Genomic DNA, 23,318 nt, shown 5'->3' on the forward strand with positions numbered 1-23,318 from the left:
CGTAAAGTTGATGAAGTGGCTCCACGTTCTGAAACAATGTAGTATGCATATTTGTACATTTGCACCCGAGGTAAAAAAAATGTTTACATTGCAAAATTCACTAATGAAAAATGCTAAAAAATTTAAACCTTTAATGTATGTCTTTTTCAGAGAAAAAAATCCAGGCTAAGAAATTCCAAATGGGGAATAAGAGAACAAGCTATTTAAGTAGAGCAGATGTGTTTTAGCATCATAATTCATAAAAATGCACCTGCATCAACATTCAGGGCAATATATATATATTAAGTTTTAAACTGCTGGATGTATTACAAAAAAGACTGGACTAAGTTTACATAGCCAACTTACATGTTAGGCAAGATTTACTAGATAAAAAACAAAATACATACATTTCCAAAGTTCAGTGAGAAAACTGCACCAGAATGTGGGATTTTGGGAACAACAAGTTTCCATAACAACCATTAGACCTCATGGACCTGCCCACTGTTTGTTTTGTGGACATACCCAAAAAGACTTTTTCCTGAACAACCATCGCAAAAAGAAACACGCTAGTGGCTCTTTAATCACCCCAAAAACACTCAATGGGTCCATGAGGACACAGGTGTCATCGTGACAGATAAGAGGTCAACTAGATCCATACACTTTGATCAGGCGAGAAGAAGATTGATCTTGTCAGGAACAAGCACTCCAGCTGGGTTTGCCTTCAAAAACACAAGATCAATATGTGCGTTTGCAAAAGCTGATCATATTTTGCCGCTTTCACACCTTTACCAGGGTGCCAATAAAAGTAGGTAGATGTGTGTGTGTGCATCTTTTCCACAGCCAAAGGTGGTTGATGATTCTAAAGACAGTCTCCAGACAGGATGCTCCACCTTCACAACATGGATTTCAACATTTCCTGTCTGTTTGCATGAACATCTCAGCTGCATTAACACAATGCCTGGTTGGCTTTAGTTATCCATGAGTCAAATCTGTGAAAAGCACAACAAACACTTGGTCCCTCCCAGCACACTGACCAGTCTCTACAAAAGTTCAACTTTTCACCACATTGAAACCGTCGCCTTTAAATCCTCTGCATCGCGTTCAGCTTATTTTTGCACAAAAATTAACTAGGGAAGCTCACATTTGTCACCTGCAGTTTCAGAAAATGTTTCACAATTACAAGCTTACAAAATGAGTGGAAAGTATTACACCGAAGTCTGTTGTCGTCTTGATTTTGTCTTGTCTTGGTCCATTTTAAATTCTGCAGTTAACAGTTTTAACCAAAAAAACACTATTTCTTTTACACTGCTGTGGTTGGTATCCCTTAGTCATGGCAAAACAAAACAATGTCCGCATTAATTGTCCCACACATGCATTTCAAACAGTCATTCTGACAGACCACTGCTGTTTCAGCAACACCAGACCCATTTATTACAAAGCAATTATTCAGCAACAGCGCAGTGGAAAAGGTCAGATGTTCACTTTCAGATGCCAGCTCTTCTTGCACTTAAGTTTCTAGAACAAGTTGCTGTGTGGGGGACCTACTTTGCTGAGCATGGCACCGATGATGCTGGGGCCATGGCACTGCAGCAGACTCTCCTGATTGACGGGGTGGTGACGAATCAGGTTTTTCACCATCAGCAGGAAAGCAGCAATGCTGTTTCTCTCAAGTCTGCCTTCTGGGGGAAACAAAAAATAGGGCTTTTATAAGATTTCCTGTGTAAGCCACAATGATATTTCTGCATTACAAAAGCACGTCATTGACATCGCATCTCAACATGAGTCAGAATTCTGAGTTATGTATGTTTTACTTCTGCAGAGTTTTCGTAGAACGTATTCATGTGCACACACCACCCCCTCGCCTTTTCACTTTCGAGATCTTAACTTTAGAGTTTTTAAACTAAATTTATCAATCATTTCCTGTTTGTTGTTGCATCATGTGGTTGTGTGCGCAGACCCAAGTTTACTCAATTCACAACGTTAAGTCTTTCCCGGAAGTAAAACAAAGTAGAAAAAAAACAAAACTGCGTGTCTGTGATTAAGCTGTAGACACTGTGTGTTTTGTGACCAAAGTGCCCGAAGGTGCCACATTCCTCTTTTATAGCACATGTACGCAAGTATAAACAGCGTGGGAATTACCAGCCGTCACATCATTCAGGAATGACTCGTGTTTTGGTGTGAAATGTACATCAACCCCAGAACAAAAGCAACAGATCCTGTGAAGATACTGGATGAAGCTGGAAAGAGGGTGACCCCAAAAACAACAGAAAAGGGTTGTTTTGGGGGGTTTTGAGGATTAATAGTTTCCAATTATCCTCAGGGAGAAACACCCTAAATTTAGGACATGTCTTCTGATTTGATTACATTAAAATGAAAGCGATTACACGAATGACCACAGTTAGATTTCAAGGAAAATGGAGAAGGTTGCAAGCCTGAAAGTACCATCCTGTACACTGGGAGCAACATTAAGCTGTGGGTTTTCACTGTGGGAGGGACTGGTTGCACGCACCATTATAGACGTCATACTGAAGAAACCACATCATCTAGAAATATGTAGAAACTTCTCCAGTCACCAGCCAGGAAGTTAAAGTTTTGACTAAAATCGGTCTTCCAAGTGGACCCCACCCCTGAATATGTGATGCACCGTTATGGTGCTTTAGTGGCTGGGAGTAGTTTCTACTGACTGAGTCAGGAAGAATGGTCAAATATCCAGCCAGAATTATATTGCTGTTGAGTTTGTCAATGCCAGAAAAAGATATAATTTCCCTTCCACTTGTTAAAGTAAATTTAATCAAATATTAGTGGGGTTGTATGCTTTTATTTGAGCCTATCTGCAACCACATGGTGTACCGAGGGAAAAAACCCCACAAAAAACTAAAGAACCTTTGAATGAAGGACAAGCTCACCTGCAGATTTGTTAAGAGGCAGCAGCATAGCAGCGGGGCCTCGGGAGGAGGTGAGCTCTGGTCCCAGTAGGTCCGAAGTCTCCTGACCGCCATTGTAAACCTGCTCGGCTTCACACACCTGCTCGAGCAGCGGCAGCAGAACCCCGATTCCTCCCATCACATTCACAACGTCCTGCATTAACGTAACCGAATAAATCAACGTAAAAATCCATTTCATGCAGCAAAAAGAGCAAAAGAGTGAACATTACAACAAAAGGAAGTAAATCCATGTGAATCTAGATTAGAGCTTCTAATAAATCATTTCAAAATATTCACAAAAATGACAGAAAAATGACAGAAATCTCAGTTTGACACAAAGCTAAGAGAGAAAAGAAAACTGATTAATTTCCAACCTTGGTGTCCCAGCTGACCACTCTGTGTCCTGTCAGTCTGCCATCATGCTGGTGATGAGGCGCCAGATCCAGACATATCTGACTCTTAAAAGCCTGAAAATACAAGTGAGTATTAATATCTGGTAGAGTGTGTGTAATACAGGCGTGTGTTAATCTGAGCTTCATTTACCTGTGGAGTGTAGTACAGCAGCAGCTTGCTGTTGAGCTCTGACAACTCTCCGTCCGCTTTGAATAAGGGAACGTGATTGGGTCCTGTGACAGGGGGCACAAAGTTAAAGGCCATGAAGAACATGCATGCAAACATCAGTCAATGAAAGTTTTGATTAATGACTAATGCTTCTAATATGTGGGGCAACGGAGTGCGACGAACCTGCAGCGTGCAGCGCTCGCGCCTGGGCAGGCTGCAGAGCCTCGTGGCAGATGAAGGCTGTGCCCAGCAGCCCGTCTAGAGATGTCGGCGATCCCCACTCCGTGTCCTGCAGTCCCGCTGAAATGGTGTGCACTGTGGAGTCTGCCATAGACCCCCACCGGCCTCCCGCAAAGGACGCTGGGAAGGATTGGGAGCGGAGGAGGGAAGGAGCGTGGGGCGGGAAGGCAAACTCTGGGGACGGGCAGGAGGTGAAAGACGAGGGAAGGTTCGGCGACGTGGTGGTGGTAGTGGTGCGGTGGCCTGCGGAGCCGATGCCGCAGTAGATAAACGGCTGCAACGTCAGGCCCGGTTGTGACAGAGAGAGTTAGGATATAAGAAACACTTCACAGAAGTCGACCAGGATTAGAAAAAATATATTTTGTTTACCTCACTAAAAGATGGAAAACGAAGCTGGGCAGTTTTTTGTTGCTCTCCATCGATGTAGACCGTTACCAGGTTCTGACCAAAAGGTCGCCGACCTGGTATGTGGACTACGGCCACTGAATGCTGGGAGGAAGACAAAACAACAGGACTTTGAAAAAGTTGTTATTTTTCTCTAAATTGTATCACGTTAAAGAAATTTCAGCGTAATCTATTGTTTTTACACAACTGACTAACAAAAGTACTGAATAATTGTGAAGTGGAACAATATAAATATGCGGATTTTTAAATAAATATCTCACAGGTATGATAGGCAATCGCAATCAGGCCCCCTTTTTTTTTTTGCTGATGCCTCTAAATACATTCCAGTCTGCCTCTAAATGCCTCTAAATACATTCAGAAGTGAAACGAGTAACCTTCTACTAAACCGTAGTCCACCTGTTGGTTTCAATCTAAGTTGTTCTCTGAAACTATTGGAGAACAAACAGGATCGTAAGGAATCCGATGAAGGCTACAGTAGGATTAGGTAACAGAGAGAATTGATCAGAAAAGCAGCTAAGATGACTGTGGCAACTCTGGAGGAGCTGCAGACGTCCACAGCTCTGTATAGCAGACACAGTCAGAGTTGAAATTCAGCACAGGTATGAAAAAGACACTTGGATTGTAAAAGTACCACTAATATGACACACTGAGTGAAATTTTTTCTAAACTTTGCTGAGCAATGCCAAATACTTGCCCAAAACAAATGTCTGTGTTATGAGTGTTTATACTCACCCAGCGTGAGTCAACGAGTGGGTATTCAGGCAAAGCAACGGCCATGTAGTCCTTCTTAGTGCAAACAGCTACTACCAGCACACCCTCCATGGTGAAAAATGCCTCTAGCCCAGTTCCACTTGCTGTGAAGAAACTTTACACAAGAAGAAACGCTTTAGTCGAAAACGTACGACAAAATCTGGGACCGAATTAACCTCAAAGCAACGTCTTCTTCACCTGTAGAGTTGCTTTCTGCGTGGCCCTTTTCCCATGTCATGCTGAGACCCCTTGTCAGTGTTGGAAGGATGCTTATTGTTATTAAAGAACTCGGAGTGATAAGGTGGGAAGTCCATGTTGAGGCAGAGCCAAGCGTGAAACGCAAACCCGCTCCCTGGCCAGCGCTGGACCGTCGGGACCATAATCCCTGCCATGGGTGGTGTGAGATCAAAATATTGCAGAGCGCTGTCCCGGCCCTCTCTGGCTGCCATGGCTGAAAGCACGCATATCATACGGGTGCAATAAGGGTGTACCCTCCCTCCCACTGCACCGCTGTCCTGGTCCATCCTGAGGAGTCTAAGGAGGCTCTTCAGCTCCTCTGGTCTCATGCAGAGAGAACCCAGGTCCTGCAGGAGGCCCAGCAGGGCGTCTGCACACTGCCTGTCCAAACTCTGGGGCTGCGAGAGCACCTGCAGTAAGGCGCCCACCATGCCAGCCTCCACAGCCACGGTGCGGCACGACCTGGAGCCTCCGGACACAGCTGCCAGCCACTGGGCCACCAGCAGCTGGAGGTCCCTCTGACCGGACAGGTCGGGCAGCCACTGCAGGAGCAGCAGCAAGGGCTGGTCGTTGCTAATGCCAAGATGATGAGCGTGGGCGTGCTCGCCCTCCACCGCCTGAGGTGAAGGCAAAAAAACAAAAGGTCAAACACAGACGGAGTAAAGCGGTCAAAGATCAAAACCAGATACGATTCTGATCAGGGTCTTTTCGAATGATCAGCACGGGAGTCTCTGACTAAGATTTCAGTCAATTTACTTCAGCCTAAACTCAGTGATTCATTTGGCCTTTCTTCACCCTGACTGTGACTCAATAACAGCTGGAGAAATTCACAAAGTCCCATGCGTCTATAAACTGCTTATAGAAATGGATAGATGGCTTATACAGCTGCACTATATGAGATGCAGGTTATATTGTCAATTTAACAGATGTAACTTTTTCTTAAAAGTTTTCTTTCACCTCATGTAAAGGCACATATTGTCACATGACCTGCTACGCACAACATGCTCAGACAGCTGTCAGTGAACAGAGAAACATTCAATAGAAACTACAAGATTCAAGGCAAGTCCCCCACTTAACAGGATATGAGCTGCTTTGTAAGCTTTGTTGTCACATGACTACCTACATGTGCATTGAAACGGTTTCCAAACCGAATAATCAATGAGTAATATCAAAACCGAGAGGGAACATGCTAATGTCACGTTAGCAAGCCATGCAATCTTTTCACATGCAACGTTTGCCAGAAGGACCACGCTTGTTTTGAAGACTGAGACAGTTATATATCTAGAAATAAACTAAGCAATGCATTATTTGGGTGTTAACTCATAACACTGCTGAATTTTGAAACAAAGTTAAACCCAGATATGAGCAGTATATTTATGAATTCCTGCAAAAACTCCACCTTGGGCAATTTATCTTTCGTTTGCAAGAAAAACTGTAGCCCCGCTGCTGCATCCAAAGCAAGTTACAATGAAATATAATCAGACTAATGTAGATCATGTTATGCAAAGACTTTGTTATTATTGCATATTAAATCTACTGAGTTTTTAAAAGACAAATGGCATTTATTGTATTAACATTAGTATAGTAGCAGATTATGACTCAGAATCAGCGAATGTCTAATCTTAAGTGACTCGGATCGGTATTGGGGCACAATAAAAAACAATGGAAAAAAAAAAAAGTAGGCTTCACCATGTTCATCAGCTCCTGCAGCAGCCGCTTGGTGGGTTGACCTTGACTCTTCAGCACATCAAACAGCTGGGAGTAGCCGATCCTCTCCTTAAAAACCTCCTGAGTGCACCAGAGACAGAAATAGGTTAGGGGGGGAAAAAAACTGCTCAACAGAGACAAGTATCTGGCACACTTCCATTACTGTCAGGAAACAAAACGAGTATGTATGAACAGACAGCAACTTTCTATGTATTTTGATTCTTTGAAACCTTTGAAATCACCTTAGCAGAAGGTGAGTTGCTCATTATAGCTGTAAGGACCCCCAAGGCATGGACCGTTATACTGTCTGCTCCTTTCTCCAACACCTACATGAAAACGAGGAGAGCTCAAAATGCACAGCATCCAACAGAGACACCAAAAGTTCATTTAGTAATATCTTTCACCAATAACATTGTTCAGTGAGAGAAGAAAACCACAATTATTGCACCAGACGAAATAGAAATGAGGGCATCATCTGTATCAGCTGCTACACAATCACCTCTTTGTTGAATAAAGACAGGCCCTGGCATGCAAAAAAGACCCAAAAATTCAAACCAAGCATCAAAAAAAGAAAGAAAAAAAAAAAGAAATTAAGCAATCCCAAGCTACCGCTGGAAATTAGTCAACATCAAGCTCCAGGACAAGAGCCAGGCCTTTTTACACAACCCACAGCAGTCACATGTGAAAGCAGGAGGTAGAAGAGAAACACGGGAATACTTTTAATTAAACACCATCCACATCATGCACAAAGATGAGCACAACATGCCCTTTTAGGCCCGTGCTGGCAGCAGGGAATTCAGCCAATAACTGTCTTGATTTATGTCAATAAATTCAATCAGAGCTACAGATAAGATAAATAAATAAGAGTCAACCTGATGGCAGTTATCATATCCAGCCATACCTGTTTTATTTACAAGAGTATAAGCCTGACTTCCTGCCTGTAACTTCCTGTTTAAATAGCACAGAGACAGGCTGAGTTTCCTGCTGACGAGACCAAGAGCAACACTAAGCACACACAGGGGAAGCAGGGAGTACCTGGTCCGCTTTGACATCTGTGAGTAAATGTGTGGTGAGGTCACACACAACCTCACGCTCCGGCCTACACCTGTTGCTCTGAAAGAGCTTCAGGGCGCAAAAAAAAAGAAGAAAAAAAAAAAGCATGCAGCAAACACACAAGAGATTGACAATTAGACCCAAAAACAAAATCATCCGAGAGAGGCTGCAGACTGGCAACGCAAGTAAACGCTTGAGACATTTCAAAAAAAAGAAAACTACAGACAGAAGTTAAAGCAGCAGTATCGTTGAAAGAGGAAGTGGACATGATATAATAAGAATAGGGACAGAATGACACAGCTGGGCAGCGAGTCGAACCTTGCTGTTCTGAATCAGTCTGAGGATGTGCTCAAAGCAGTTGTTGTTGAGGAAGACGGCCTGCAGGACGGGCCTGTCGGCGCACTGCAGGATCTCAGGAACAGCAGCTAAAATGAATAATGACAAATTTTGACTTTTGACCTCTGGTGCAAATATCTCAATAAATTAGAATACCATTAAAAAAGATAACTCATTTTGGTAATTCAAAAAGCTAAACTCGCACATAAACGCAGTAAATGGAGTGACATATTTCAAGGATTTATTTATATAGCATCAATTCACAGCAAACCATGTCAAGGTGCCCGAGCAAACAAGAATATGCACCTATTTGATCCTGTTATAAATGCAATCAAGATTACTACGCCAGCTGGCAAAACAAGTTTTCTATCTACGGAAAGCCAGAGGATCACATCGAGTTACAAACTTCGCTGTAACTGCAAAGTTGGTAACATGCATGTGGTAACAGAGGAGGTTTTTAAACAGCAAAGCTCCAGAGTGCTTATCACCAACTGGATGTTTAAGAGGACAGATCAAAACACACCAAACATGATTACTGGATCATTTGTAATCCAAAGAATTAAAGATCGTTTGTAATTCAGGTAGTTAGGACATTGTTAATTCTGAAACTCTTATTGGTTCAGGAGAGGCTTAACAATCCTGAAGCTAAGAAATGCAACAGTTGCAGTCCATTTCCAGGACATCTGTATGTGTGGTGGCTCTTGAAGCTCAGACTCCAGACACAGTTCATACCCTATGGTTGCAAAATTTGGTTATTTCTGTGGTTTGTGGTTCTTTTGTATTATGCTTTTTTCCCCCTAAAGTTGCCATTAACATACTTGAATGCACCACTTTAACATCCTGTATAGCGATGATGACCTTGCATGGCTTTAGACAATGACTGTCTACTAAGACGAGAGCCAAATCAAAAAAATATTTTGACAACTAGATTTTGTGAGAAACATAGTTTTTGGTATTTAGTTCTAATCATCTAAATGACCAACACTGAAATCCTGAAATATTTTACTCTGTGTGTAATGAGTCAGTGTGAGTGCGTTTTAATTTAAAATACTGAAATCAAAGTTTTTAATCAAAGTGATTGAGATTCACCACGCACTTGGGATACAGCTATGTCACATAAATCTCCAGAAGTGATGCTCTTACTTAGCATTTGGCTCTGGAGCGATATCAGGCTCTCTTCCCAGCTCTGCCTGTCTTCCTGGTCGCTGCTGAGTGGACGGTTCCAGTTGAGGAGTTGGAAGTAGCTCTCCAGTATCGTCTTGATCTCCACCTGCCGCTCCACGGGACTGCTGGAATGCAGGAGGTGGATCATCGCTGTCAGGCACTGCAGAGTCAGGCGCGGGAGCTTTGTGTCTTTAGATTCGGCAGAGATCCGGCAGCACCACACCCGCAGGACGGAGAACAGGTCCTCAACAGATTGAGGGCTGATGGAGAGCAGGCCATTTTTCTAGAAATAAATAAAAAAAGGAAGTTAGATGAACTTTGCAACCCCTCCACTTTTTTTTAAATAAGTAAATAAGACATATTAGTTGCTGACCTTTCCCCCACTGATGACAGCACCTTGGAGATGAACCAGTCTGAGTATAAGGAGCTCTGGGACATTTTCACTGTCCTGTAGACTCTCTGGATACGGAAAAGAAATCAACACAGTGCATTTAAGACGAAAAAAACAAAAAACATTTCAGCTGATTTTATACATTTCAAAAACACAAAAATATTCAATTAGAGAATTAAATATTCAATGTAAATATTAGTGAGATAGAAAATAAGACATTTCCATTCAGTGAATGTACAAAAACATTTTTAACTATTAAGGACATGATTCACCCCTTTCATCTAAAATGTCAAATTTAGCTAAAAACGCTCCACACTTGCACAACAATGTGGTTAATGTGTTTTATGACAGAGTGACCTAAATACGTTTTGATGGTAACTGAGAAAAAAAAAAGAAAAAAAAGAAACACTGAAAGTTGCAAATAATAAAATTAAAAATTTGCAGAAAAAGTCAGAGATTGACTTGGTTTAAGATTTATGCCTTTCGGATGAGTCATTACTAAACTCAATAATAGAAAAAAATTTTTTTACAATAGTATCAGCACTTGAGAAGCGCTTATCAAAATATGTTGTTCTATATCTGATCTACATATTTTTGCTTTGGGTTTTGTCTTTCATGCGAGTATAACTTCTCTTTACAAACTTAATAAAAGTATTTTTCTGGTACTCGCGCAATAAGTGCTCATTGACTGTTTATATTAGAAGCAGAGGCAACATCACACCACATGACACGTGGACTATTTTAAAACAAATACAAAATGATTACATGGTGTGCAGTTTATCAAGTTATATTAGAAATGTATCTTAAACACCTTGCTGGTGCTAAAAGTAGCAAACTTTGAGTCATCTGACTGTCAACATTCATAGCAAAAAAAAAAAAAGGTGTTGAGAAAAAAATCTGGATTTTTGTGTTTCCAATCAAGAAATCACCCTTCAGCGGTGCTACAAAGCAGTGGTCACCTCTGCTGCATAATTTTTGCATCACTTTTGAGTATCTGCCACTCCAATCCTCTCTATATAAGAAAACGGTAGAAAAAAACGAATGGATCCCTGTAATAAAACACTGAAATCCCAGCTCGGATCCTAAAACTACTGGTTTTCCTTTTCTTTTGTAAAAAATTTTCCTGCTGCGATTTCTTTCTCAAAAAATAAACCCCCTTAATTGGTTGAACATTACATAAGTGGCCCTTAACATTTCCAATCAAAGTCTGCCATTACAGTATAATCCTCTTAAAGACTTGTACATACTTAAACTGGCCCAAAATGAGCTTTCCCACATGGCTTATAGATCAGCACTTGCTAATCAAATGGAATTATATAATGACAAACCTGATAAGTGGATGGAGGACAACTGAGTTTTAACCTTAACTGAACAGGTTGGGCCAGATCGGAATGGGCTTAACACTGTTTATAAAACATCAGGATGTTTTTTTTTTAATGTTAGATAGAAACAAGAAATGTAAGCATTTGAGAAAAAAAAAAACAAAACAGTTTGACTGTTGAGATTTGTGAGGCAAAGATCAGAGATGCTGGTAGCGTCTCACCATGAAACAGAGCAGGCAACTCTTCAGGCAAGGCCAGTGGGGAGAACTTGTACTTGTTCCTCTCCAGCAAACTCACCTCCTCCCTGCAAAACACAAAGCCTTGAGTCATCGCCGTCCTATCACGCCTAAGAATCGACGTGCGATTTCCACGAATGCTGCTAGTGCAGAGTTTGGTTTGTTTTCAAGGCGTATGGAGCCACAAGTTGAGGTGTTACACACTGCAGAGGGTTGGGCAAGACATCATATTCACATGGTAATCTTTGAGACTTTGTAATGACGGAGTCTCGCCTCCCACGCAGTCGCACACTCTGAAGGGCAAGACGGCGCGCACTCACCCCGCCAGACGTCTCCTCCACGTCTGATAAGGGTCAAACAGACTCTCGCAGAGCACCAGTCCATACTGAACCACCTGCTCCAGCGATGACTTCTCTCCTTGTCCCTTCTTTAGCTGTACAAACAAAAGGTTTGTGCACAAGCATTCATTTGCCATTCAGCCTCAGTTCTCAAGATACACCTGTTGTTAGTCTTTCAATGTGCAACAATTCCAGTCCTTTGAATAGAAGGTCAAACACACACCCACTTGTCTTTCACTCTAAACTAGATTTGTCACTTCAGGGAGAGGATGCCACAAGCTACAGATATGATGAATTCACTCGGAGTTTATTCTCGCCTTGCTTTGACTTTTCTGGGATTTGCAGGCTGCATATGCCGAGCGCGCCTGGTATGCGAGTCATAAATCAACCAAAAATCTTTTGTTCCAAAGGGTCTTACCTGCTCCAAACAGAAATTTAAAAGCTTGATGGTTTCAAAAACAAAGCTGGGCGTCTTTTCAGGATCGATGTTCTCCATGTTCCTAGAAGGAGGCAGAAATGAATGATGTTTTTAGAAACCTTAACTAATAGCTTAACTGGCATTTAGAAAATATAGATAACGCTTTCTTGTGGGGCTGTTTTGCCGATATCTGTACCGATGCTTTCCATGAAGTGAATCGAATTAAAAGAAGCAGGACTAACTCTTCGGAAGGAGGACTTAATTCTTTGGATTCACCTTAAGCAGCTGAAAATTTGACACTTGAACACACCCAAGTGCTCCAACGAAACAACATCTAACACTCATCGCATTAGATTTTGAAATGGATAAAATGGGTCAACGATAGGGCTGTGGAAATCCAAGATTGCAACCGTACTAAAAAATTCCAGACTATGGTTAAAAGTCTAGTCTGTGTGGGACATCAATGGATTTAAATTAGCTTTAACAGTCTGTCTAAAGGAGCTGATCTGTGTCAAGCTGAATTATTTAAAAAAAAAAGTTTCTGATGGCTACAAAAAGTGCATGATTGAAATGCAACTTGCAAATTAACTTCTTACCAAATATTACTAGGGATGTATGCATATATTTGAGCAGCCAATCAGCATTTGCATCATAGGCATTTTTACTTTACCGTTCAAGAATTTTTAATACTACCATGAATTACTAAATGTGAAATTTCTATGCCATTGGTTTCAAACATTTTATGTTGTGTTGCATTTTGGTCACTCAGATCACAAAAGCTGACAAGCGACTCCAAGATGATCCCAGCAGGATTAGAGGTCTCACCTGCAGACGATGATAAAGAACTTTATAAGGAGCAGCGGGTGTGGCGTGTTGCCGTTGTGCTCGGTGGCGCTGGAGAGGTGGAGCGCGCTGTGCCATAGCTGGGTGCTGAGGAACACCAGGACCTCCCTGGGGAGAAGAGGCACTTCTGAGCTGCTCTCCTCCAACCTGAAAGAAAGGCGTCAGAGGACAAAGTGAGTAGAGGGAGAGACTGGGATGGCACCGTGCAACATAAACACGTCAATGCACCTGCCTCGTGGGAATGCAAATCGGCGGCAATGTAGTTGAAGATTTTCAACTGTTACTACCCACCTCCGAGGCTCCAGAGATTGCACATCGATGAGCCGCTCAAAGGATGCCACGAACGCCTCAAGCCACTGCTGCAAGTAGCTTACGTCTTTCTGCAGGACGAAAACAACACATGCACATGCTGAGATTGAGCCAACAATACATTCAGAAACAATGCACACGTCTGAGAATGCTATGACTAGTCTGAGCATTAGCGTTTGACGACCTGCGGCCGAAAAGATGGCAGTGACTAAACCTTTTGACCTGTTTTTGAAACAGGATGTTGCAAAGAAATGTGACACGAACAGAGGAATGTGTGAGGCAGTTCTTTCCTTTTTTTTTTTTTTTTACAAAAGCACAAACAAAATCATCCCCGTCTTTCAAAGTCCACATCTGCCAGAGTAAAACTCAGAAGTCTGTTGCTACTTTTTCAAGATGGACATCTTGTTGAGCGGACTTCTACGTTTCTAGGTCCTCTGAAAGTCATGTGAGTCGAGGATGTTTACAGACGCCTGTTATCGTGGTTTCAATCAGTCTCTGCAGTGCAACATATCCTGCCGATCATCCCTTCGTACAAGTCGCTTACATTCACATCAGACAACGTGGGTCTTCATGCAAACAGCTTAACTCTTAACATTCAAAAACGCCTCCACATTAGGCTGAAAAGTTAATGAGCCCGGATGAATTGAGGAGAACTACTCTGCGTTTCAAAGTGAAACTGCACAACAGAATGTGCAGCAGCAGAGCAACCTGAACATGCTGATTGGATGAGCATACCAGCCACCACCGTTGCTGATTTGGGACACAGAAGCTTCTCAAAAGCAGGCTGCGAGAAGGAAGATGAGTCGCGTCGGATTTTCTTACTCACTGTTCATAAATAACACATTGCACGCGACACGAGGAGCAACAATTCATCTGGCATTTCCCTTATCTGGCAGGCGTGTACAGAATACAATCTTTGCTAGAACATTACCGTAAAACAACTTTTGATCCAACATGCATTCAGTAAGACAGACGTTAATGGTCTTTGGCATCTATTAAAGTCTCAAATGCTCCACTGGTGTTAAATTAGCCTTACCAACTGGCATTGATTTGGGTGCCAGTCCATCTCTCATTGTTTGAGTCTGAGCAGGGCGCCAGGTTCCAGCGAACCCAGTCTCCGGTGAAACCTTCAGAGCGGACGACGGCAGGCAGCTCGGCAGCTGCACATCACTCCTCAACCAAACTCAGGCGTCTAACTCAATCGCCTCTTGTCTGCTAACGTCAAGCAAGCAGCCAGGAAATTACATGTCACTTTAAGTGAAGCTCATTTCCTTCATACTCGGCTTCCTAGTCAAACCCCTTCCTCTTTTGGTTTGTGCTGCAAGCAGCGATGGAGGTAGGAGGCCTCTGTCAAAACTTCCCTGCAGCAACAACAAAGAACCAGGCCAACGTTATGCTTTTTTTTCTCTAAATATAACATCAGAAACATGTCGCAGGACAAACATGTTTTTTTTTTCTCATTTGGGTAAAACAAAAACAATAGACAACAGTCTTCTAGAATGTCCTAACCTGATGCTAAGCACTGGATCTGTGTCCTGATCGAGCCATTTTTTAAATGATAATTATTCAGCTGTCTTAATAAACCCAGTTCCCACTGTTTTCATTCCCTTCATGTCTTCAAAACTGTATTATAGGAAGCGCACATTGTGTGTGGTTGATCAAACGAGTAGTTTTTTTTTTTTTAACCACGTATAATAATGTTTAAAGTGTAAGACGGTTCTGTCTGTCTCAGCTTCCTGTTTGTCTATAATTTGAAGGAGGCGCGGACACAGATCTGCTGAAGCACCAGTCAATTACGACATTCAGAGCAAAGCACAGATATTACAAAGTGGAACAAGTTCTGTAGGTTTTCTTTGCACATGATTAACATGAGCAGCACTGAATTATGCACAAGATTAACTGTCAAAGGATTATATCGCAAGAAAGATTATATCACAATAGTGTACAAATGCTAACACTAACTTAGCACTTCTGCTTCTGCTGTCTGCAGTAGACGAAAATATTAACAGCACTGCACACTGAAACCTTCAGCTGTGGAGGCAGATATGGGATTAGAAACTAATGAGGCTTTCTTCTGCTTTAGATTAAATTAACGTAGCTTTCTGAACGTAGTTAAAACTGTGATGGAGCAGCGTGTCACAGAAGAAACTCTGGTTAGGACACCATATCTGTCACTGTTGAGAAAAATAACAGGGGCAATTTCAGCGTCCAGAGCATTCTTTATGATTTAGCCAATGAGTTTTCAAGCATATCCTTGGCATTAATTATATGTATAGGACAGGGATATGGTATTGAAAGCAATATGATAAAACTGGAGTAGACACTGAATCCATTATGTATATTGTTGAACCAATCGACTAAATTCATTTATGAAAGGCAAACATAATCTTTATAAAGACACTGCAGTGAAGTGACTTCTTCTGTTCCCAAATGTGTAGAAACGGGGTTACATCTGATCCAGGAACCAACGGTAACCAGTGTCAGATTGTTACTAATGCAACAATTTATGCCGTGCATAAATGCAACCCGCTCCTTTACAGTCATTCAAACTTCATTCATATATTACTTCTCATACAAGCATCAATGGAAAGAGCTCTACAAATGAATAACAGCAAACCTCCAACCCCAGTAAATCCCCATCTAAATTAAAAACACATTTTCAACAGAAATATACCCAACACACACCCCCTCATACATGCCGACACACTTTTAAATGAAAAACTATTGTTTTATAAAGCAGGAGCAACACTGCCGATGAGTTAACAAGGAAGGAAATAAAATTTTGAATTACAAAATAATAAATAAATAAATCTAAATGTAATTACAAACATTGATATATTCAGTGAAACGCAAGTTGATTAAATAAATTAAAATATAATAATAAATGTAAAATCAATTCTCGAACTACAAACACATTTAAGAATTTAATTTCTATAATTAATTTCTTAATAAAAACGAAAAGTAAATATATTAGTAAAGGAAGTACACAAACTTGAAGTGACGATAAATCTACATTATTCTGCTAGATGCTACTGTAATTCCTCCCTGGTTGCGCTGCCTGAAAACAGGAAGCTGCTAAACAGCCCATTGTTTTTCTTTCCAGCATCTGGACAAATAGGTATCTGGGATCTGAGAAGGGAAGCGGCAAGGACAACGGATGAAGCGACGATTCAGTCCTCAACGATATTCACGACAGAGTTTGAGTTTTCATGACAACATTTGTGATTTGCTCATGCTGAAGCCTCACCCTTAAGAGAGTAAAATAGGATGCAGTTGATTAAGCTTTGTGGTCTGGAAAATATTGTCTTACAACTATGTTGGGACGCAACTAAAGCACCAAATGACCACATGTGGCACGCTTGGCTTTCCAGTTTTATGTCAATGCCACATTCCTACTCCGGCCCGAGTTTGCCCTGGACGTCTTGTTGTACGTTCACTTGGAATATGTGCGGGTGTAGTTTTAAATCTGATAAAAAAATCAAAAAAAAGAAAAGAAGAAAAAGAATTGAGATTCCAGATAGGAAGTGAGACCGGTTTGCTAATGCGAAGTAAAACAAAACCGGCTCCACTCGTTAAGAAATCCTTTACAAAGTTCTCATTGATTAGCCTCCCATGAGAGAAAAATTACTGCCATTGTATCCAATTCTTTCCCCTCACATTACTCAAAGCAAGAAGCACTTGATTAAGATATTTTAATGGGATATTTATTAACACTGCTATTAAAGCCAAAGTCCTAAAACAGGCATGTGAAACTAACCCTGCAAGCTGTGTTATTTAGCAGTTTTCTTTGCACGTGGCCAAGCAGCTGTGCTTCTCTGTGCTGCTTGGCATTCTGCTTCGCTCCGGCTTCCTGCACAAGTGAAAGCAAAGAGGACTTTGATTTTCCTGGTTGGCGGCTCTGTTGGTAAACAGAGGAGGCCGTGGCTCATGGTGGGTGCCGGGGGAGGAGTGGGGTGGGGTGGCAGGGATTCGATCACACAACTTTCATCAAAAGTTGCAGGAATGGTTGCTGCTGCTGCAGGTCACATTCAGAATCAGGTGAACACGGCCAGATAATGTCATTTGTTCAGCTCCCGGAGCGATCCGAGGGGGATGGTTTCACAGCTGTGCCGATGAGAGGCAGTCGGGATGTCGCTGTGGTCTGGCTTTGCCTCTAAGGGCTTTAATTAGTCCCCTCAAGTAAGAGATCACACAATAATCACAGATTGTTTTTGTGCGAGCAGGAAATCTTTTGGATTGCCACTAATTGTTAGGAAAGACGCTTATTTGTTCTTTATTCTCATCCTATGGACATCTGGAGGGCTCCGTTTCAGTGTTGTTTCCGGGTCATTTTCTCAGTAAAAATCCCAAACATCTTGAGCTTATTTACAAGTAAACTCTAAAGGTGAATGATTGTTTGGTAAGGAGTTGTCTGGGTTAAACTAAGGATGTGCAACATAACGTGAAGGCATCAGCCAATAACAGCTCAAAAATAAATTACCAACAGATAAAGACCTGCAGATAAGGCTGAGTTTTGTTCGGTTGCAACTACCAACGGGGCAAAGCTCATCTAAGCTTGGTAAAATGGGACGAAGTTTATAGCTTTACTTGAAAGGTCATATAAAAATGGATACGTAATTTTCCTAACTGACTTTGACTTTGATAAAAATAGCAACAATAATTCATTTCCTCTATAGAGGAACTGGGATGATCATCAACAGTGACTTGGAAAAGTTCCTGAACCTTTCATATTTTGCTGCATTACAATAACAAATATGTATTTTGTTAAGACTTTTATGTCAGTCCAGCACAAAGTAAGGCATAATCATCACCTATATACCTTTAAATAAAGCCAACTTTCTTAAGAAGCCCATATTAACACTTCTTTATGCACAATCTGAGAAGGTTAAGTTTGTCACAATTTGATCTGCCTTTTCTTTGCCTGTAAGGCATAAAAACTAGCATTATAAATTAGATTAAAACTCCTGAAGCAATGCCAGCAGGGCTGGTTTTAACCCAGCACGATTAAAAACAAGAACTGAAGCCTGGCTCTGCTATGAGGGTCTGTTAACACAACCATAGGTTCGTTTGGCACTCAACTGCAAAACCCAGGAAAAACTCAAGAAGCATTTAGAGTGTAAACACCATATCTTTACAGTGGCCCCTGAGTTATTTATTGACCTAAAGTATGTGAAGGATGCATGGGATGATAAAGAAAGTGGGAGGCTTAAAAAAAAGAAAGAAAAGCAGACATTAAGGAAACTATCAATAGAGATCATTTGTTTTTCAGCGCCACTTTTATGGAAAAAATTCTCTCGTTGCATCAGAGCGTCTTTCAAACAATCCACAGAAGTTGGTGATCTAGAAAGTCCTTAGAGGGGTGTGTGATTTCTTACACAATTGAAGGAAACTGAGCTCTTTTTTTTTTTTCAATGACAAGCCTGTGCAAGTTGGGCTTTTTTTAATTGAGTTTCATTGCAAGTAAGTGAAGGCTGAGAGCCTTCACGTCCTAAACCACTAGAGAGAAATTCAAGAAAACCTGAAGAGACAAACGGCTGAAATTGTGCATCTAAAACAAATAAAGCAGGTCATCCGTGGGGACTCTGCGCGAAGCCGCTCAGGGTTCGTCGATGGTTTCAATAAAAGACTCAACAAAGGCTGGGTTTGCTGTGCAGCTCAACTTATTTACTACAGTCAAATCTCTCCTTGATGTGTGACGAACCAGACCTGTGAGTCAGCAAAGGGATGTGTCCAGTTGAAAAATGATTGTCTGTGCCAACTCACCTAACAGGCAGATAACAAAAGCACTAAACACAATGGTGTGGTAGGCTCTAAAGGAGAGGCTGGGGAATCAGTTCTGCTGCTTCTCTGCAGCCTCTTGTGTCTCTACGCTGTGTGAATCACGTAAAGAGGTTGCATCAGACATGAGTTATACCCTTTACCTCAACCACCTGAGTAGATGAAAAACCAACACTGAAGAGAACAAGCGTTGATTTTCGGTTTTAAAAGGACCATTATTAGCCATTTCTTTTCATTTATAACAGGGAGAGAGGAAAGTGACAGACAGCCAAGACTCACCTTAATAAGGAAGTGGTCTCACACACATACACAGAGAGAGAGAGAGAGAGATGCTAAACAACTCTCACTCAGAGGAGTTTCACTGTAACTCCTCGGCACCAAACACCACAAACACACGCTTTAACTCTGATTCTTTCTAGCAACAGACCAAGACAGCAGTGCAGATTACAAGCTGTTGTGTTTCTTGCACAAACAGAAAGCTCGGCACATCTACAGCTGTCTATGCAGCAGAAACTCAGAGAGGGAAATAAAAGAGTAGATTAGAAAAAAAAGAAATCCTCTGGGATCAGCCAAAAATGATTAAGATGACTCATTTGATAATATGTTGTGCAAGAAGTCATACACCAAAGCTCTGATAGGCGTGGGCTGGTTACCTGAATCGAGATTTACGGTGCCCTGCTGGCCAGCTGGTAGGAGAGACTATTTTATTCTTACTAATAGACAGGATAATTGTTGACAGTGAAGGTGCTGAAACTGAACTCATTAAAGCAACAAACATCTAACTGTACGCTGAAGGGCAAATAGTTTTAAATTAAAGAAATCAGAGCTTAAATTGCAATTTTGTTTTAAATATTTGAGTAAATACCATAATAAAAGAGTTTACTACTGTAGTGAACATGCCTAACTTTTGATTTTCCACATTTAACTGCCGTCTTCTCAAATGAATTTGGAGCATAGGCTGTGATTAGGCCTGATGAAACTAGAGATAAAAAAAAAGAATCTTAATGAAATGTATTAATTGTCAAAACTCAGATCTGCTGTGAAGAGAGGCTGTAAAGCGAGAGAGTGCAGGGCTGTCCTCAGGCAAAGAAGCAGATTGCTAAGACATGAAATAATAATAAATGAGTCACTGCCCATTCAGAGCCAAGCTAAGCAGAAATCATTATTCAGAATCTAGGTTTCAAGAAAACGTATAAACATGAGGGTAGAGTAATAAATGATGATCTACTGTGGAGTTAAACGGGCTCTATGCCTAATTTATCCACGAATGCAGAGGCTGTCAAACTTTTTATAACAACTACTACTGGAGTAAAGGTTTTCCAGTCATACTTACTGCCGAGCTTAAAATTGTAGTACAACAGACCAAGATTTCGCAAGTTTGTTGAGTGAGTCATCTCATTAAAGGGGGGAAAACAGAGACAGATCTTAATTGGTACCAATTAGAGGCAAGTTGAAGGATAGATCTACGCAAGCATTACATTTTTACTCTGGTAACTTTTTAAACTGGTTAAGATCAAGTTCTAACTTCAGATGTAAATGTTCCTGATGAACTGTTAACCCCATGAGTCATGAGCTAATTACCTGTACCGAGTTATACCATCTATTCAGTTTCTATTCTAACTTATTACAAGCAGGATTGGGGTGTTGGCATTGTCCTGGTAACCATCTCTAGCAGTCATCATCGCAGGGCAACACGAGGACAAAATGGGACAAGTATGCAAGCAGACACTAACAACTGAAGGCAGTTTAGAGAGAACAATTAACCTAACATCCATGGAGTACCAGAGGAAACATCCGTAGTTAGAACTCCACACAGAAAGCTGCTGAAGTGCTAGAGTGATGGAGAATAGTATAACACGGTGCAGCCCCTCCCCACCTGTTGCTGCATGGTGCCAGACAGCTGGCAGAAAGAAGGCTTCTATGAATAAAAGTACAGCTTTGACTGTTGGGAAATATCTCCAAGTAATAAAAACACAGAAAGCCATGATATGGAAACTGAATTATTAGCATCACCCTTCACTCTGCTGAGCTATCCCTGTTTTACAACTAAAGCTGGCAACTCTGAATTATCAGATCATGTACTGAGCCTATATTATAGCTAACTAACTTTACATTTTAGCTAGTAATTCGTCGGTACAAAAATTCCACTAAAAAAATAACCCTTGCATCCCATTTTTAAGAACATTGTCATACTGCTACAACATGTCTCAGTGAGGAAGACAGGCAGCCAGGTAGGAACAGGAACAGGAAGTAGTCCCAGAAACACCTGCATCACAGGTACATGATCTAATTAACTTTAAGAAGTGTTTCAGTAGCAGTTTATTCGTGACTACAGGTGAAAAGTCTCGGAAATGTACGAAAACGACACACGATACTTGTTCGGTTTAACACAACGCAACCAAAGTCACAAGGTAAATAAACGCTGCTTATAGGCGAGCAGGCGAAAAAGAAGCGATTTCCTCATATAAGCCTGACAACTAACCATTGGGGCTCACAGGCCTGATTGCTTCGCGTTTATCGGCTCTGAATAACTCTGAAGTTCGGGCAGAGGAGCAACAACAACAACAGGTGTCACCGTCGGCTCTTCCGCACTCGCACTCACCTTTGTGTAATACAACATCCACAGCTCGTACAGCCTTTCCTTCGATGCCATTCCGCCGCCTCTGTGGTTGCTCATCACCTCCGTGTGTATATTTCTCTCTTGTCTTTCAAAGAATCATGCGAGCGGCGTCTGTCTGAAGTTGCTTCCTAAAGGCAGGGGGACGCGGCGCGCTCCTGCCAACCATTCCTGCAAATGTCCAACAGAGGTACACAAATCCGAAGGATAAAATAAGATATTGAAAAACAGCTCTCAGTGTCCACACGCAAAGTTATCAGAAAACGCGGAAAAAAACACCAAGTCGCCGATTCGATCACTTGCCGAAACTGTGCAAGCACAGGGGAGGAAAATGCGTGGAAATCCACGCCCGGAGAAACACCCATGTATGTCCGCAGTTACAGCGAGCTTGTTGCTGTATGAATCCTGCTGGAGTGGGCTCCCACGGAAGAAGCGAGAGATGCCATCCACTCGGGACTCAAAAAACGAGAGCGCTGCCCGCTGCTTTCAGAGGGCGGACAAGCAGCGACTGATCATCAACTACTGTTAACAAGACCATAAATTCACTGGGAAGTTGACTGGAGATCATGCTCACAGGTAGACTGATATTCTTAAAGACACATGCACGAATAAACACGGGCTTAACCAAACACTGCCAAACATCAGCAGAAGACAAGTCTACGTGTTCCAAAAAGGAAAATAGAAATATAAAAGCAAATTCTTCGCAGTAGAAAGAATCAGGGACATTTGTGCGTGTGTTTTTGCACAATAAACAGCCAACAGCTGAACTTCAGACTCCATTATCAACTTGTAATGGTTCCTTATTGCTTATTATGTTGTATTAAACAAAACTGTAATAAACAGCAGATGCATTTGTGGGGTGGGAAATGCCACTCATAAAATAATCTAGAAATAAAAATGAAGAAGCAAAGAGGTAATTGCCGTGCACTGCTAAAGGATGAAATTAAAGGTTCTAAAGCGTGGATTAGGTAGAGGGTGCATTTTACTTTGAATAAATGGTAGGAGGTCACAATAAATCTGTGGAAGACTAACACAAAGTGAAGTAGAAGGAGACGACATGTTCTGAAAATGTTTCATTTTAAAGTTCTGAAAAGTGTGGCATGTGTTTGAAATCAATCCCCATTACTCTCACCAATCCATAGTTTAGCTAAAACCATATATTTGTCTTGTTTACAAAATAACTTCCTTGCAAGTAATTGCAAAGAGAGAAGAAAAAAGGAAAAGACGTCACTTCCTATATGTTCAGCACTGGTAGAGGCATAAAGCAAAAGCTTTGCAGCTTTAATTGTAGCAAAAGGTAGTTGCACAATGTATTGAGTCAGAGGAGATGGTTAAAAAAGCATGCCACACCTTTCAGGTTTATATTTATAAAAAAAAAAAAGAAAAAAAATGTTTGCATAGGTTTGTTTTCTATTTCTGACTAGAGCATCTTTCAGCGGCTTTACTGAACCATTTCTTTGTGTTGCTTGTGCAACACATTTAGTGTAGTGATCCATGGAACACACCCAAAGTAAATAAAATGTGTTATATTATTTTATTTTGATATTTTGTTTTGTTAAACTGTGAATCTACTTTGGAACTGGAGTTTATTTATTTACTGACTGACCTTGAGCTTGTTTTTTTTCCCTGAGGTTATCCTTCTGGGTTTTTCAACATCACCATGACAGGGTTGTGTTGTAACACGCTAATGTTAATCACCAGAAACTCGGA

General features: G+C 41.3%; 1 protein-coding gene across 5 annotated transcripts in view; it reads right to left on the bottom strand.

The window, feature by feature from the left end:
* Nucleotides 1-22,192, bottom strand: part of nbeal2 (neurobeachin-like 2) — a 43,587-nt gene extending 21,395 nt beyond the window's left edge. The window contains exons 1-21 of one of the 5 annotated variants that reach the window (XM_081597548.1): nucleotides 21,912-22,192; nucleotides 21,594-21,779; nucleotides 13,196-13,284; nucleotides 12,887-13,051; nucleotides 12,062-12,143; nucleotides 11,626-11,738; nucleotides 11,291-11,373; nucleotides 9,730-9,815; nucleotides 9,336-9,639; nucleotides 8,175-8,281; nucleotides 7,839-7,925; nucleotides 7,046-7,129; nucleotides 6,786-6,884; nucleotides 5,058-5,713; nucleotides 4,842-4,974; nucleotides 4,074-4,193; nucleotides 3,648-3,978; nucleotides 3,447-3,529; nucleotides 3,278-3,370; nucleotides 2,886-3,057; nucleotides 1,525-1,658 (exon numbers count right to left, since the gene is read on the bottom strand). In XM_081597548.1, the coding sequence (XP_081453674.1) occupies nucleotides 1,525-1,658; nucleotides 2,886-3,057; nucleotides 3,278-3,370; nucleotides 3,447-3,529; nucleotides 3,648-3,978; nucleotides 4,074-4,193; nucleotides 4,842-4,974; nucleotides 5,058-5,713; nucleotides 6,786-6,884; nucleotides 7,046-7,129; nucleotides 7,839-7,925; nucleotides 8,175-8,281; nucleotides 9,336-9,639; nucleotides 9,730-9,815; nucleotides 11,291-11,373; nucleotides 11,626-11,738; nucleotides 12,062-12,143; nucleotides 12,887-13,051; nucleotides 13,196-13,284; nucleotides 21,594-21,668 (3,096 nt within the window). In that variant the 5' untranslated portion in view covers nucleotides 21,669-21,779; nucleotides 21,912-22,192. Of the gene's footprint in view, nucleotides 1-1,524; nucleotides 1,659-2,885; nucleotides 3,058-3,277; nucleotides 3,371-3,446; nucleotides 3,530-3,647; nucleotides 3,979-4,073; nucleotides 4,194-4,841; nucleotides 4,975-5,057; nucleotides 5,714-6,785; nucleotides 6,885-7,045; nucleotides 7,130-7,838; nucleotides 7,926-8,174; nucleotides 8,282-9,335; nucleotides 9,640-9,729; nucleotides 9,816-11,290; nucleotides 11,374-11,625; nucleotides 11,739-12,061; nucleotides 12,144-12,886; nucleotides 13,052-13,195; nucleotides 13,285-14,249; nucleotides 14,506-21,593 lie in introns of those variants that run through there. The other 4 variants (XM_008432568.3, XM_008432567.3, XM_008432569.3 and 1 more) reach the window with 4 other exon arrangements.
* Between the last annotated feature and the right edge of the window lie 1,126 nt (nucleotides 22,193-23,318).

This window comes from Poecilia reticulata, chromosome 16 (genome assembly GCF_904066995.2).
Source record: "Poecilia reticulata chromosome 16, P_reticulata-male-v2, whole genome shotgun sequence".
In the NCBI taxonomy this organism is placed as follows: Eukaryota; Metazoa; Chordata; class Actinopteri; order Cyprinodontiformes; family Poeciliidae; genus Poecilia; species Poecilia reticulata.